Below are 13,803 nucleotides of genomic sequence, written 5' to 3'. Positions count from 1 at the left end.
TTTTTTTTTTCTTTCTATAGAGTGCGTGCACTCGCCAGAAAGACAGAGAGACATAAAGTGAGAAATCACCCCCAGGGGGGTTGGCCATGCCACAGTACCTTCTCTTCCATTCTCCTCTTGGGATCTTGGGCACGCATGCACACATGCCCGGCGTGAGTTTAAGCCACCAGGTCCGGGACTCAAACCACAGCTGCCTACATGGGAGTCCAGCAACATAGCCATTACGCCAACTGTTGGCCCCCAGAAATCACATTTTTAACTAGTCCTATATATTGACACTGGTTCCTTTTAAATTAAGTTTCCTGTGTGTAAGGCATTTAGCTTTGCTTTTTTATCACTTTTTGATGGTGGTAATTACTCACGTAACTTAAATGTCCCATTAGCGACACAGCACATGTAATGCCGCACAACCATCAGGACTATCAAGTTGCAGGACGTTCCGCCACCTGGGAAGGAAACCGCACACCCCCCCAGAGCAGTCCTGCTCCCCGTTCCTCACGTCCCGGTGTCTGGGACGCCTGCCATGCTGCCTGTGGACTCACTCTTCTCAGCACATGAACGGACCCATGTGACCGTGCTGTCCGGTGGTTCTCACTCGGAGTAAGCAATGCTCTCCAGGCTCATCCAAGTCTCAGCATGTGATAGGACTTCATTCCTTTTCACCTTGGAACATTCCACGTCTGGTTATTCCTTCAGCAGCTGATTTAACACACGGGGACTTGCTACCTTCGAGCAACAGGAGTGCCACTAGGAACATTTGGGTACGATTCTGCTTGAACACCTGTCTGCAATTCCTTCAGGTATAAATCCAAGAGTGGAACTGCTGGGGCATGTACAGGGTAATTCTATGCTGCACTCACTGAGCAACTACCAGACTATCCGCAGAGCTGTCCCACTCTACATTCCCACCAGCAACGTGTGAGAATTCAGTTTCTCTGCAGCCTGACAGCTGTCACGTCCTACTTACCATTACAGCCATCCTAGCTGGTGTGAAGTGGTTATCTCACTGAACTTTTCGTGTGTTTCTGTAATAACTATTAATTATGTTAAGCATCTTTTCATGGTTTTCTTTGGCCATTTATATATTTTCTTTGGAAAAAGTAACAAATCCTTTGTCTCCTCCCCTTTTTTTAAATTGCTGAGACCAGGAGATGACATAATGGTTACATCGATGGACTCCCATGTAGTCAACTGCAGTTCAAGTCCTGGACCCAGATACTTAAACTCAAGCTGGGCACATGTGTGCGCGTGCCCAAGATCCTGAGAGAAGAATGGTGGAGAAGGGAATGCGGCATGGTCATCCCCTGGGGGGGTGATTTCTCTTTCTGTCTCTGTCTCTCCCTGTCTCTTTGGCAAGCGCACGTGTCCTATAGCAAAATAAAGGGTACATGTTCTCACTGGAGAGAGAGGAGGGAGAGCAAGGAAGCCCTCCTCCCACCCATCCCCCCAAGGAGGATGACCACTGTATTTACTTCTCCTTTATTCTCTTCGAGATTCTGGGCACATACTTGCATATGCCTGTTGTATTTTTCAAGTCATCGGATCTGGGACTTGACCTGTCACTGGCCATGTGGGATTCAGACACCTTAACCACCACACTACCTGCCTGGCCCACCTTTGCCTTTTTTTAAGTTGAGCTATTTGTCTTTTAATTGTTGAGTTTTAAGAATTCTTTATATATTCTATAAACTAGACCTCTATTAGAGATATCATTTGAAAATAATTTCTCCCAGTCTATAGGTTGTCTTTTCTTCACCGTCTTATAGACACCTCGGTGTACAAAATGTTAATTTCTGATGTACAGGCTCTCCTCACCTAACAACCAAGTTCCGATCTACAATCAGATCTTTAAGCAAATTGTTTGATAAATGAGGACTTTAGGGCGGTGGTCTTACAGTGCGTTGTGACGCTGTGAGATACGTATTTATCAGTAGATACCACATGACACCATATCAGGGTAATGTCATGCTATCCATACAAAAAAAAGGTAAGCGCCGGAAAGCGACAAGACATGTAACCAATAATACAAACCCAGCACAGTCATTTTTGCTTACTCTGAATACTACCTAGGGGCACGATAAAGTGCAAATTTATACACCAACTATGTAGTCTCGTGTTGCGAATGCTTCATGTACTGAATACTGATTCCAAGAATGAGACTACTATGGAGCAAGGAGAGTCTCGGACTCACACAGACCGAGAAGGAGGATCTCCCCACGCTGGAGAACTGGTCCTAAGTCTAAGCAGTTGTTAAAAAGATGGTCGTTAAACGAGGACTGTCTGTAGTCCAATTTATCTATTTTTCCTTTTGCTGATTATATTTTTGCTGTCATGTCTAAGAAATCAATGCCAAATTCAGGATCACGTAGATCTGCCCCTATGATTTCTTCTAAGGAGTTCGGTTTTAGCTTTTCTATTTAGGTCTTAGATGTATTTTGAGTTAATTTTTTATATGGTTCTGGGAAGTGTCCAACTCCATGCTTCTGCACGTGGGTATCGAGTTATCTTAGTACCATTTGTCGGAAAGGCTATTTTTTCCCATTAAATGGCCTAAGTTCTTTCTGAAATCAACTGACTGCAGATGTTCCAAGGTTTACTGTGGGATTCTCAGTTCTATTCCACTCTTCTATATGACTATTCTTATGTTTTGATTTGTGGAAAGCTTTTAAAATTAGGAAGTATAAGTCAATCAATTTTGTTCTTCTTCAAGACTGTTTAACTCTTCAGGACTTACTGTAATTCTATGGTAGTACTAGCATCTGTTTTCTCATCTTTTTAGTCAAGGTCATTGGGATTTTGATAGGGGCTATGCTGAATCTATAGATTGCTTTGGGTGGTACTGACATCTTAACAGTATTTAGTATTTAATTACACAAACTTGGGATGTCTAACCACTTATTTAGGTCTGTTTTAATTTCTTTCAGCAATGTTTTCTAGTTTTCAGTGTTCGAATTTTACACTTCCTTGGCTAAACTTAATCTCAAGTATTTGTTTTTTAATTTTATTATTATTATTAAAGGTTTTTGCCATAGCATATGTGTGCTCACCAGAGAGAGACAGAGAGAGGGAAAGAAAGAAATCACCTCCTGGGGGGGGTGGGGGTGGCCATACCATGACCCCTTTTCTCCCTCCTCCATTCTCTTTCTGAGATTTTGAGTATATAAGCACATGGTATGATTTTAAGCATATAAACAGAGTCATATAAGCACCTGGTATGATTTTCAAGCCATCAGGTCTGGGACTCAAACCATAGTCAGCCATGGGGGAGTCCAGCACCACAATCACTATGTCACCTGCTAGCCCAGTTCTTTTACATTTTAAAGACAACCAAATGACTCACCTATTCCTTAGAATAAAATCTGCTCAAACAAGGACTCTACAGTTGTATTCAAAAGCATATGCAGTAAATTTTCACTTCTAAATTGAACATGACTGGAGGGTATGTCCATTTTTTTAATTTTTAAATATATTTTAAATTTACATTTAATCACTATACATCTTTACAGCATATAAAAATGTTTTTTTCCCAGCATGAATACAGAGCATATTAGGCAAGTCACAGATAACACCATGTACACTATCATCAACAAATAATTTTTCATTTTTGTTGCTATTAAATTTTTTCCCTGATCCCCTACTTCCCCATCCTTTGTTACTTACTCCTTCTCATATTAAAAAATATGGACTGCTTCAGGAATTGAGTGTCAGGGACTATGCTAATCTTTTCTGTATCATTCCAATTTTAGTATATGTGATGCTGAAGTAAGCACTGAATATACATTTAAAAAAAAAAAAAAGCTTTCTATTTTTTTTTTTATTTATCTTCTCCTCCATTCTCCTCTCGGGATCTTGGGCACGCCCGCACACGCGCCCGGCGTGAGTTTAAGCCACTGGGTCCAGGACTTGATCACCAGCGACATAGCCATTACGCTAACTGCTGGTCCCAAAGCTTTCTATTTTAAAGCTGAGATTTCATACACTATATTTACATATAATATATATACCAGTATTTAAAAAACATCTTTAAAATTTTGATTTTACTATTATTTTTTAATTTTGCTATAGGGCATGTGCACTCACCAGAGAGACAAAGAGAAAGTGAAAAAGCAGGCTGCCAGGTCTGCGACTCATGAACCACGATTGGCCACACGGGAGTCTAGCACCTTAACCACGATGCTACCTGCTGACTCCCTAGCATTTTAATAAGCCTTACAAGAGGAAACTGTATTAGATATAAGCATCCCCAGTTTATTTCTAAACCAAAGGCTTTATTTGTTTAAATAAAACTGCCTTTCAAAATAAGTTAAACATGGTCAAATCATCTTTCATCCATTCCTTTCCTTTATTAAATAATCTTAGCAATTAAAGCCTTTTCCCATGGGGGGCCAGCATGTGGCACGATGGTTAGAGCACTGGATCTCACACAGTCAACTCTATGGTTCAAGTTCCAGACCTGGTGGCTTGAAAAACACACCAGGTATGTGCGTGCACGTCCAAAATTCCAAGAGGAGAAGGAAGGGAAAGGCCTTTTGGCATGGCCGCCCCCTGGAGAGTCATTTCTCCCTTTCCCTCTCTTTGTCTCTCTCTGGCAAGCACATGCAAAAAATGTAAAAGCAAAACACAACAAAATCTTTCCTCATAGGTTACATTTTCTCTCTGGCCTTTTAATTTCTCAGGTTTTTTTTTTTTTTTTTTTTTTTTCCATCTTCTCGTGGCCTTGTTAGGTTCTCCAAGACCCTAATAAAATACTTAAGCCAGAATTGGACAAATTAGAATATAACTTCCCATTGAGTCTGCAAAAATCAGAGAACCAACCTCAGCTCGTTCAAAAATAAATCAGTGTGGAGGGAAAACTGCTCATTTCCTTTTTTTTTCCAATTTCTTATAGGGTGCATGTGCTTGCTGAAGAGAAAGGGAAAATGAGAAAGCAACTCCTGAGAGGGAGGGCCACACAACAACTCTTTCTTCCCTCTCCTCTCCTGTGTCTACAGTGTTTTTCAAGCCGTTGGGGCTAGGACTCAAACTACACAGTTGGCCATGTGGGACTCAGTACCTTAACTGCCATACCATTGGCAGGCCCCAATATTGCAGTAATTTCTAATCCCTTGAGCAGAATGATTTAAAGAACATAAACTTCCAATGATTAAGTATTTTGATATGGCTACTAGTAAAAATAAAATATACTTACCCAATTCAGAAGACAATTTCAGGTGGCTTTTTTCTGGATCTTCAATATGATTATCTAACAGGTCATCAATGTTGTTTGCTTTTAACTGTGGCTCTAATAATCGACTTGGGCCTCGAGTGAAACGAGGATAGAATTTTTTTGGAAATGGTCCACGAGGCCCAGACCCCTTGATGGGCACATTCTTAAGTGGCTGGGTCACTTCACTGAAGTTGAAATAAACAAAAAGCAAAACTGTCCAAGTCGCAGATGTAAAAAGGCACCCGTAACAGAAATATCGAACTGTGACACTTCCCATTATAGCCCTAGCATAGCTGAAGGTCCATTTTCAGTTTCCTAAAAGAGAAGGACAGAAATATGTCAGACACTTTGCTATATTTCTAAACCATCAACCAAAGACACAGTCACTGCTTTTCAGACTACCAGATAGGACACCCATGCTTATCATTAACAGAGATCAAATACAAGAAGATACATGGGGAACACTGAACTTAAAAAAAAGGGTTCAGCAATTCAACTACATGCCACTGTGTGAATGCTCAGAAAACCAATGGCAGCAAAATAGCTAACTTGTTCATTTGCCCATGTTAACAGACACTTCACCTTTGTTCCGGATTGCTTTCAGCTTGGTCTTTTTTTTTTTGTTTTTTTTTTTTTTTCAGATTACTTTCCATGAGGAAAATACAAGTACTACATGTATGATGACAGGACATCTAAGGCCCTTCCCATTGTAAAATGATGAGGTATTTTTTTAAACTCAAGGATGCCCCAGTGCCTGCTCCAGACCTAATAGTTATTTTCAAATAAAGAGTTCAAATAATTCTATTTTCTCTCTCCTGTGTCATTACAATACCCTGTAAAACAAGGCAAGAAAAAAAAAGTATAGCATTGAACTGAAATTTTCTAAGCTTTCTGATGCTATGTGGAGGATCCACAAGTTCCTAAGAAATTCTTTCTGCAGAGCCCAACGCATATATAAGGCAGTTTCACAGAACGGACTTAGGGCAGAGAAACCCTACACAAGTCACGCACACACAGGAAATCTACAGAGATGCCACTTCCAAATTACTTATTTCTGCAGTATAGAATGATTTCTGCAGTATAAAAATAATATTATCATACCCAAACGATCAGAACAAATCAAATCAGCATCAATAAATCCCACTTTAAAAATTAAGCTGTCCGAATTCCAAGTTAACAACGGTGGCTATCTCACTGTAAATGAAGCCCTCAGAATTACGTGAGATGATGTTACGATGCATCAGGTTCAACGACTAAGACAACGATCTGCACTGAGTCAAGGCCATCCCCAGAAGGGCCATGGGTGGCTCTTGTTTGCTTGTTTCTTCCCTCAGCACCATGAAAGGCGCACAGAAGATGCTGAAATACTACAGAATATCAGTATTTCCCATTGATATTTCCCACGTAGCTAAATTTAGTAAACAGTAAGAACTGCATGTGTGATCATTCTCCAGTTCCTTACAGGGGCCTTCACTTCTGGCATTACCTCTATGTCCACTACTGTCTCCCACTACATCCCTCTTACTCGTTCTGTCACCCACACACTGGTCTCCTTATGGTCACCAAGCACGTCCATCCTGGCCCAGCTAGGGCCTTTGAACCAGCTCTTCCCTCTGCCTAGATTGCGTTTCTACTCGAGTGATTTCACCACCTTTCCTTTTTTCCCGGTTGCTTTTAGCTTTGTTTTTTTTTTTTTTTTTTTTTTTTTTTTTCAGATTCTAACTTTCCATGAGGAAAATACAAGTACTACATGTATGATGACAGGACATCTAAGGCCCTTCCCATTGTAAAATGATGAGGTATTTTTTTAAACTCAAGGATGCCCCAGTGCCTGCTCCAGACCTAATAGTTATTTTCAAATAAAGAGTTCAAATAATTCTATTTTCTCTCTCCTGTGTCATTACAATACCCTGTAAAACAAGGCAAGAAAAAAAAAGTATAGCATTGAACTGAAATTTTCTAAGCTTTCTGATGCTATGTGGAGGATCCACAAGTTCCTAAGAAATTCTTTCTGCAGAGCCCAACGCATATATAAGGCAGTTTCACAGAACGGACTTAGGGCAGAGAAACCCTACACAAGTCACGCACACACAGGAAATCTACAGAGATGCCACTTCCAAATTACTTATTTCTGCAGTATAGAATGATTTCTGCAGTATAAAAATAATATTATCATACCCAAACGATCAGAACAAATCAAATCAGCATCAATAAATCCCACTTTAAAAATTAAGCTGTCCGAATTCCAAGTTAACAACGGTGGCTATCTCACTGTAAATGAAGCCCTCAGAATTACGTGAGATGATGTTACGATGCATCAGGTTCAACGACTAAGACAACGATCTGCACTGAGTCAAGGCCATCCCCAGAAGGGCCATGGGTGGCTCTTGTTTGCTTGTTTCTTCCCTCAGCACCATGAAAGGCGCACAGAAGATGCTGAAATACTACAGAATATCAGTATTTCCCATTGATATTTCCCACGTAGCTAAATTTAGTAAACAGTAAGAACTGCATGTGTGATCATTCTCCAGTTCCTTACAGGGGCCTTCACTTCTGGCATTACCTCTATGTCCACTACTGTCTCCCACTACATCCCTCTTACTCGTTCTGTCACCCACACACTGGTCTCCTTATGGTCACCAAGCACGTCCATCCTGGCCCAGCTAGGGCCTTTGAACCAGCTCTTCCCTCTGCCTAGATTGCGTTTCTACTCGAGTGATTTCACGGCTACCTCCTTCAAATCTTTGCTCACATATCATGTTCCCAGTGAGACTAGTAAGACTGCCTTAAAGTTGCCGCTCAACCACTAACATTAGATCTGATCTTCTTCCATGGAGCTCATCACTTACTTATTTACACGTAATTAATCATCGAGTTTATTATTTACTATCTCTCCCATGCTAGAAGGTAAGCTCATTAGAGAGCTTTTGGCTGATCTATTCCCTACGATGTCCTCTGAACTTGTAACAGTGCTTGCCACATAACAAAGATTTAAAAAATGTTTGCTGAAGTGAATGAAAAATGACTGTAATACAGCTAGCCAATATGCTTGCAAAATGCTGGGAATTTCTTTTTTTTTTTTTTTTAGAGAGAGTTTTTTGCTATAGGGTGCATGCGCTCGCCAGACAGACAGAGACAGACAGAGAGATAGAAAGCGAGAAATCACCCCCCCATGGGGGATGGCCACTCCGCAATCCTTTCTCCTCCATTCTCCTCTCGGGATCTTGGGCACGCACACACACACGCCCAGGACTCGAACCGTGGTCGACTACGTGGGAGTCCAGCAACATAGCCGTTACGCTAACCGCTGGTCCCGATGCTGGGAATTTCTAAGCGAATTTATTACAAGCTTATTTGAGCCAAGCAATCCTTAGTGCTATGCATGGACAGCATGACTACCTTATTCAACGAAGTATGAAAACTAGGTCAGAACAGTAGCCATATTTATTACTGAAAGGTACAAGAAATAACTCAGGAGCCATCTAATTTTAGAAACCGAGTAAAGGTCTTTATGATAAAAGCAGGACAGTATTGTCCATTTTGCCCACTGCATGACCCTGGATTACCCTGTATGACCCTTTGGTTGCCTGCCAGCACCTAAGGTCAACATAAAACAGCTTTCTGCTCAGAGACCTCACCCACAGCAGTTGGCCAAGTCTGCTGAGTCTTTGTGGATGAGCTCCCTGGTTCCTGCTCAAAAGCTAGTAGCTCAAAAACCAAGATTCCTTGGTTTCCAGACCATAAAATGTATTAATGCTCAACCACCTTATCAGGTTGATATTATTTACCATTGCTATTCCTCTGATAGGCTTCACTATACGAGGCTGAAAGACTTAAAAAGAGGTCAAACCAAGTATGTAAGGTCAGTTAATACAAAACAACTAGTGAACAGATTCTTTCAATCATAAACGTGCATAGTTAATTAGCTAAAACTTTAGCAGTTAGATATGAATGTTGTATTTTTTTCCAAGCTAAATGAATAAAAGGTTAACCAGCTGGGTCCAAGAATGGAAAGTGAGACAAGTCAGGATGGTTTTGTTTTCCCGGTCACAGTGTGGTAGTACTCCAGGAAGGTGCCTTGCACGCTGCAAGTCAAGGTTTCACCAGGGAGGTAGCCCGGAATGCATTCTGGGAATGACTCACCCAGGTGGGGTTCTGAGTTTGGATCTGGAGACTACTCTGACTATAAATAAAGTTCATTTGTTCAAGAAACAGCCATATAAACCTTTAAAAGAAAAAAAAGAACCTCGGATGGCACGAGTTCTACTAGGTAACCAGCAAACTCCAGGGCTATTTTATCTGAACAGAATGTGTGGGCACATGCAGTCTGACCAACCAAGGGGCAAGAAAGAGAAAAAAGACCCAATTATTGATACATACAGAAATTTAGAAATCCATTGTAAATTTGATATATTTAGCATAAACTTAATATAAGAAAGACACATCATAAGCCAGAGAGGAAATGACTTTTTTACTCAATGATGTTGGGACACATGTTGAGCCATATGGAAAAAGACACAATAGGGTCCAACCCTCCCTTTCACTAAGACATAGCTGATATGATCTGGATATCTGAATAGAAAAGATAAAGCCATACAAATACTGGACAAAAACATGAGTAAACTCCTTGATAATTTGGCAGTGGGCAAAATATTTCTAGCTAGGATTTTAAAACTTAGAAATAATACAGAAAAAGATAAACTGGATTACATTAAAACAACAACAAAGATAATAACACTGGATAGCAAAAGACACTAAAAGCAAAAAGATAAAAAGGTAAACTAGGAAAAAAAAAAAAAAACTTGCAACTTTTATCACAGAGAGTAATATCCCAGCAGTAATTTTGCACTGCTGTGTAACAAACTATCACAATCTCTGTCTGTGAGTGGAAAGTGAGCACAGCCTAGGGGAGCCCCATTGACAGCTGTCATCAAGCTGTCAGCCAGGCTGTGTTCTCACCTGAAAGCTTGAGTGGGGAAGAACCTGCTCTAAACTCACTCAAGGCAGCAGAATTCAATTCCCTGCAGCCCCAAGACAAGGGACCCTGGCTTTTTAGCAGATGACAGCTGGAGGTCACTCTCAGGTCCTACAGGTGGCCTGCAGTTCCTCGCTATGTGGGCTTCCCCAGCATGGCACCTAACTTCATGAAGCAAACGAGGCACTTCCCACTCTGGTCTGCATCAGGCAGTCTCAGACACTGAGCTGCAGTCACAGGAGGGACAGCCCTTCATCTCTGCCTCCATGACCCAGTGGAGAAACTCACATTCCACTACCTTGCCATACTCCATCCATGAGAAGCTAGCCAGTTTCACGCCCTCTCCAGGAAGGAATTACAGAAAATGAGGGAACCGGGTAGTAGGAAGCAGCCAGGGTCACTTTTAGGCAGAATATCAAATAAAGAGATCCTAAAAGTAAAGAACCAACATTAGCAGAAAGGGAAATGCAAAATGCTCAACTCTGCTCATAAGGGAATACAAATTAAAAGCACACTAAGATGTCATCTCCAACCTGGTCAATTCACAAAAACCCAAAAGCCTGTTAACAGATTCTGATAGTGAGGCTGTAAGGAAACTCACATATGTTACAGCTTTAATGTGGGGTAACTTGGCAACATCTAGCAAAATCATACACTCTCACCCTTCAGACTCAGCAATATCACTCCTAGTACTCTATCCCACAGACAGTAAAAACAGGAAGTAATATATGCACAAGGTAAGTCACTGCACAGCTACTTATAGTAGTAAAAGGCCAAAATCAATCCAGTTGTCCATTTGTAAGGGTCTGGCTGAAAACAAGGAATAGTCGTCATACAACAAAGCAATATGCAGCTATGAAAGGAATTCATCTCGTCTGTATTACTGAGTACAGATAAATCTCCAAGTTACGTGGTCGGGTGATACAAAGATGAGAGTATATACAGAATGCTAATACACAAGTACACGTGCACACCTATGTATTATAAAACAAAGGATAAAGAAAAGGGAGAGACAAAGCATAATACTGAGTGGGCTTCTAGCAACCCCATAAACTATTTTTAAAAAGGTGATACCTGTGGGAAGCTGTGCACCAGCGAGTCTGCTGAGGTTTCTCAGAGAGCAAACAATTGCCATGATTGGTTACCTTCCAAAAACCTGACCTTCGAAACCTTGCTCTGATTGGCCACTAGAATCCCTCAAATTTGCATATCTGGCACCTCATGATTGGCCCAAAAGCAACCAATCACAGCCCACCGTTTACAACCAATCAGGGCCCACCGTTTACAACCCACCAGAGTGTATATAACCACGATGCCTGGCCCACAGTAGCCAGACGATGATGACGACCAGGAAGACGACAACTGAAGAGCCTGAAGAGCTGAAACACCGCGCAGTCTCCAGATGACCCTGAAGATCCTGAAGAGCTGACACTGCATCATCTCCAGACGAACTGGGAGACCCTGAAGAGTTGTAACACTACATCGTCTCCGGACGACCCCGAAGAGCTGTGACACCGCGTCGTCTCCGTGCTGCTCACAGTAGACAACGCGACACTGCGTCATCTCTGTCCGGTACCGTGCTGCCCACAATACACGGACGACACTGTCGTCTCCGTGCTGTAACACTACGCTGCTTGTCCCGGCTCACTCCTTCACTCAGAAAACCTGTTCGGCTGTGCCCCCGGGTCGGGACACCTGGTGCCCGAACAAAGCATAATACTGAGTGGGCTTCTAGCAACCCTATAAACTATTTTTAAAAAGGTGATACCCATAAGAAAAGGAATGAAATTAAATGGCAGTGGGTGGAGAGAAGGTAGACATCTTTACAGGTGAAAAGCGAACTTGCACTAATTTGCAATCCGGGGAATAAAAGAATGTGTATGCAACAACACACATTGCAATTTAAGCATATCTGCTCAAAAAAGCAAAGTTCTTATTGCAACTGCTGGCGTCTATGGTTGTTATATCTAGAATGCTTGCAAACTAGGTCACAAAGGTAAAAAAATCTCAGGTCAATTTAAATCCCAGCATCACATTAGAGTGAGGAGTTATTTCTCAACAGCACGATGCTCGGAGCTACAAAGAGCTCTGCATAGTCACCCTTTACCAAGAGGGCATGGTCCACAGCAGCCGTGGAACAGCATGTTCCGTGAAGCAAATTATACCATGTACCACGCCACCTGCCGGCCCTACTCATAGCCTATTAAATGTACTAAACAACATGATACTTTTTTTTTTTTTTGCTGAAAATCATCAATAGTCCTAAAGAACAAGCAAATTCCAGGAAGCCATTAGGAGCTCTAAATGCCAGACTGGCTTCACTCAGGGAACTGGGGGTTAATATTCTACACTCTTGCAGTTGTACTAAAAACTAAGAAAACAGAGAAAAAGTTTCTTAGAAAAATACTTGCTAACTTAAAAATATAAGAATAATTTTGGAGTGGGTTAAATATTTTACGGCTTTTTAAAAAACATGACCTTTTCTTCTAATCTCAGAAGAAAAAGGGTTTTCTGTACCAATATACACAAAGAAAACACAATGTATTTTAAGCACATGGAAAGGAAAAGAATATCTTAACTCCATTACCTTGTCAAAAATTCAAGAATATAAGCTGAATACTGAACGAATACTCTAAAAGCATGACTTAAAAACTAGTTTTTCCTTTATGAACTACGATCTAGTCTGAAATTCTTGTGCACCCTTCTTTTAAAGTTCATCTTTACTGTAAGACTAATGAGACAGTTCTATTTAACAGGACAGCTTGCTTTCTATCAACAAATAACTTTTTAAATATTTAGTGATGTTTAAAATGTGTTGTTGTTAAATATTTACCTTCCTGTGATGCCCCGTTAGTCTTGCAGACATGCGCTACTCCTGAGCCTTTTCCAGAAGGACCAGTCAACTACAGAGGACTGTTCCCGCACGCCCTGTGAAATGGCCAGGTGATGACAACCTGAAAGTACCCCTTATTCCTTCTCATTCCTTATCTATGCTGGGAAACTAGAAGCACTGCTTTAAGGAGATTATTGAATTAGAAAGGGTTCAGAGCAAATTCCAGACATGTGCTCCCGGGGAACAGGCCTTTGACAGCTCTCTGATTTATGAATCTGATCTCTATGAGAGTAAGAACACGTAAAGCAATATGGCATTACTTGAGGAAGATTCAAATTAGTTTAAAATGTCTACTGTAGGGACCAGCAGTTGGAGTAATGGCTATGTCGCTGGACTCCCAGGTAGCCAACCACGGTTCGAGTCCTGGACCCAGTGGCTTAAACTCATGCCGGGCGCATGTGCGTGTGTGCCCAAGATCCTGCAAGGAAAATGGAGAAAGGATTGCGATGTGGTCATCCCCCCTGGGGGTGATTTCTCGCTTTCTATCTCTGTCTTTCTGGCGGGCGCATGCACCCTAAAGCAAAAACCCCCCCCACCCACAAAAAAAAAAGTCTACTGTAAATTCTAGAGCAACCACTGTAATTTTTTTTAATTCACCAGAGAAAGAAAAATTGAGAGATAAAGAAGAGAAAGCACTCTCTAGTCGGACGTGGTCACACTCACACTCCCTTCTCCATTTCTCTATCCTGTCAGTGTTTACGCACACGTCTTTCGGAGCACCTTGGCTGG

The 13,803-nt window shown here is 41.4% G+C and overlaps 1 protein-coding gene and 1 pseudogene across 4 annotated transcripts in view; both read right to left on the bottom strand.

Annotated features, from left to right (window-relative positions):
- Positions 1 to 13,803, bottom strand: part of GALNT11 (polypeptide N-acetylgalactosaminyltransferase 11) — a 43,384-nt gene that overhangs the window by 24,892 nt on the left and 4,689 nt on the right. The window contains exons 1-2 of one of the 4 annotated variants that reach the window (XM_006150239.3): positions 11,256 to 11,274; positions 5,189 to 5,521 (exon numbers count right to left, since the gene is read on the bottom strand). In XM_006150239.3, coding sequence (XP_006150301.1) covers positions 5,189 to 5,483 — 295 coding nt within the window. In that variant the 5' untranslated portion in view covers positions 5,484 to 5,521; positions 11,256 to 11,274. Of the gene's footprint in view, positions 1 to 5,188; positions 5,604 to 6,731; positions 6,752 to 11,255; positions 11,275 to 13,803 lie in introns of those variants that run through there. The other 3 variants (XM_006150238.3, XM_006150240.3, XM_014588497.2) reach the window with 3 other exon arrangements.
- Positions 3,675 to 3,770, bottom strand: LOC114008077 (uncharacterized; annotated as a pseudogene).

The sequence above is a fragment of the Tupaia chinensis genome, unplaced genomic scaffold (genome assembly GCF_000334495.1).
Source record: "Tupaia chinensis unplaced genomic scaffold, TupChi_1.0 Scaffold000280_1, whole genome shotgun sequence".
Taxonomy (NCBI): domain Eukaryota; kingdom Metazoa; phylum Chordata; class Mammalia; order Scandentia; family Tupaiidae; genus Tupaia; species Tupaia belangeri.
This window is presented reverse-complemented; position numbering and strand designations above follow the sequence as displayed.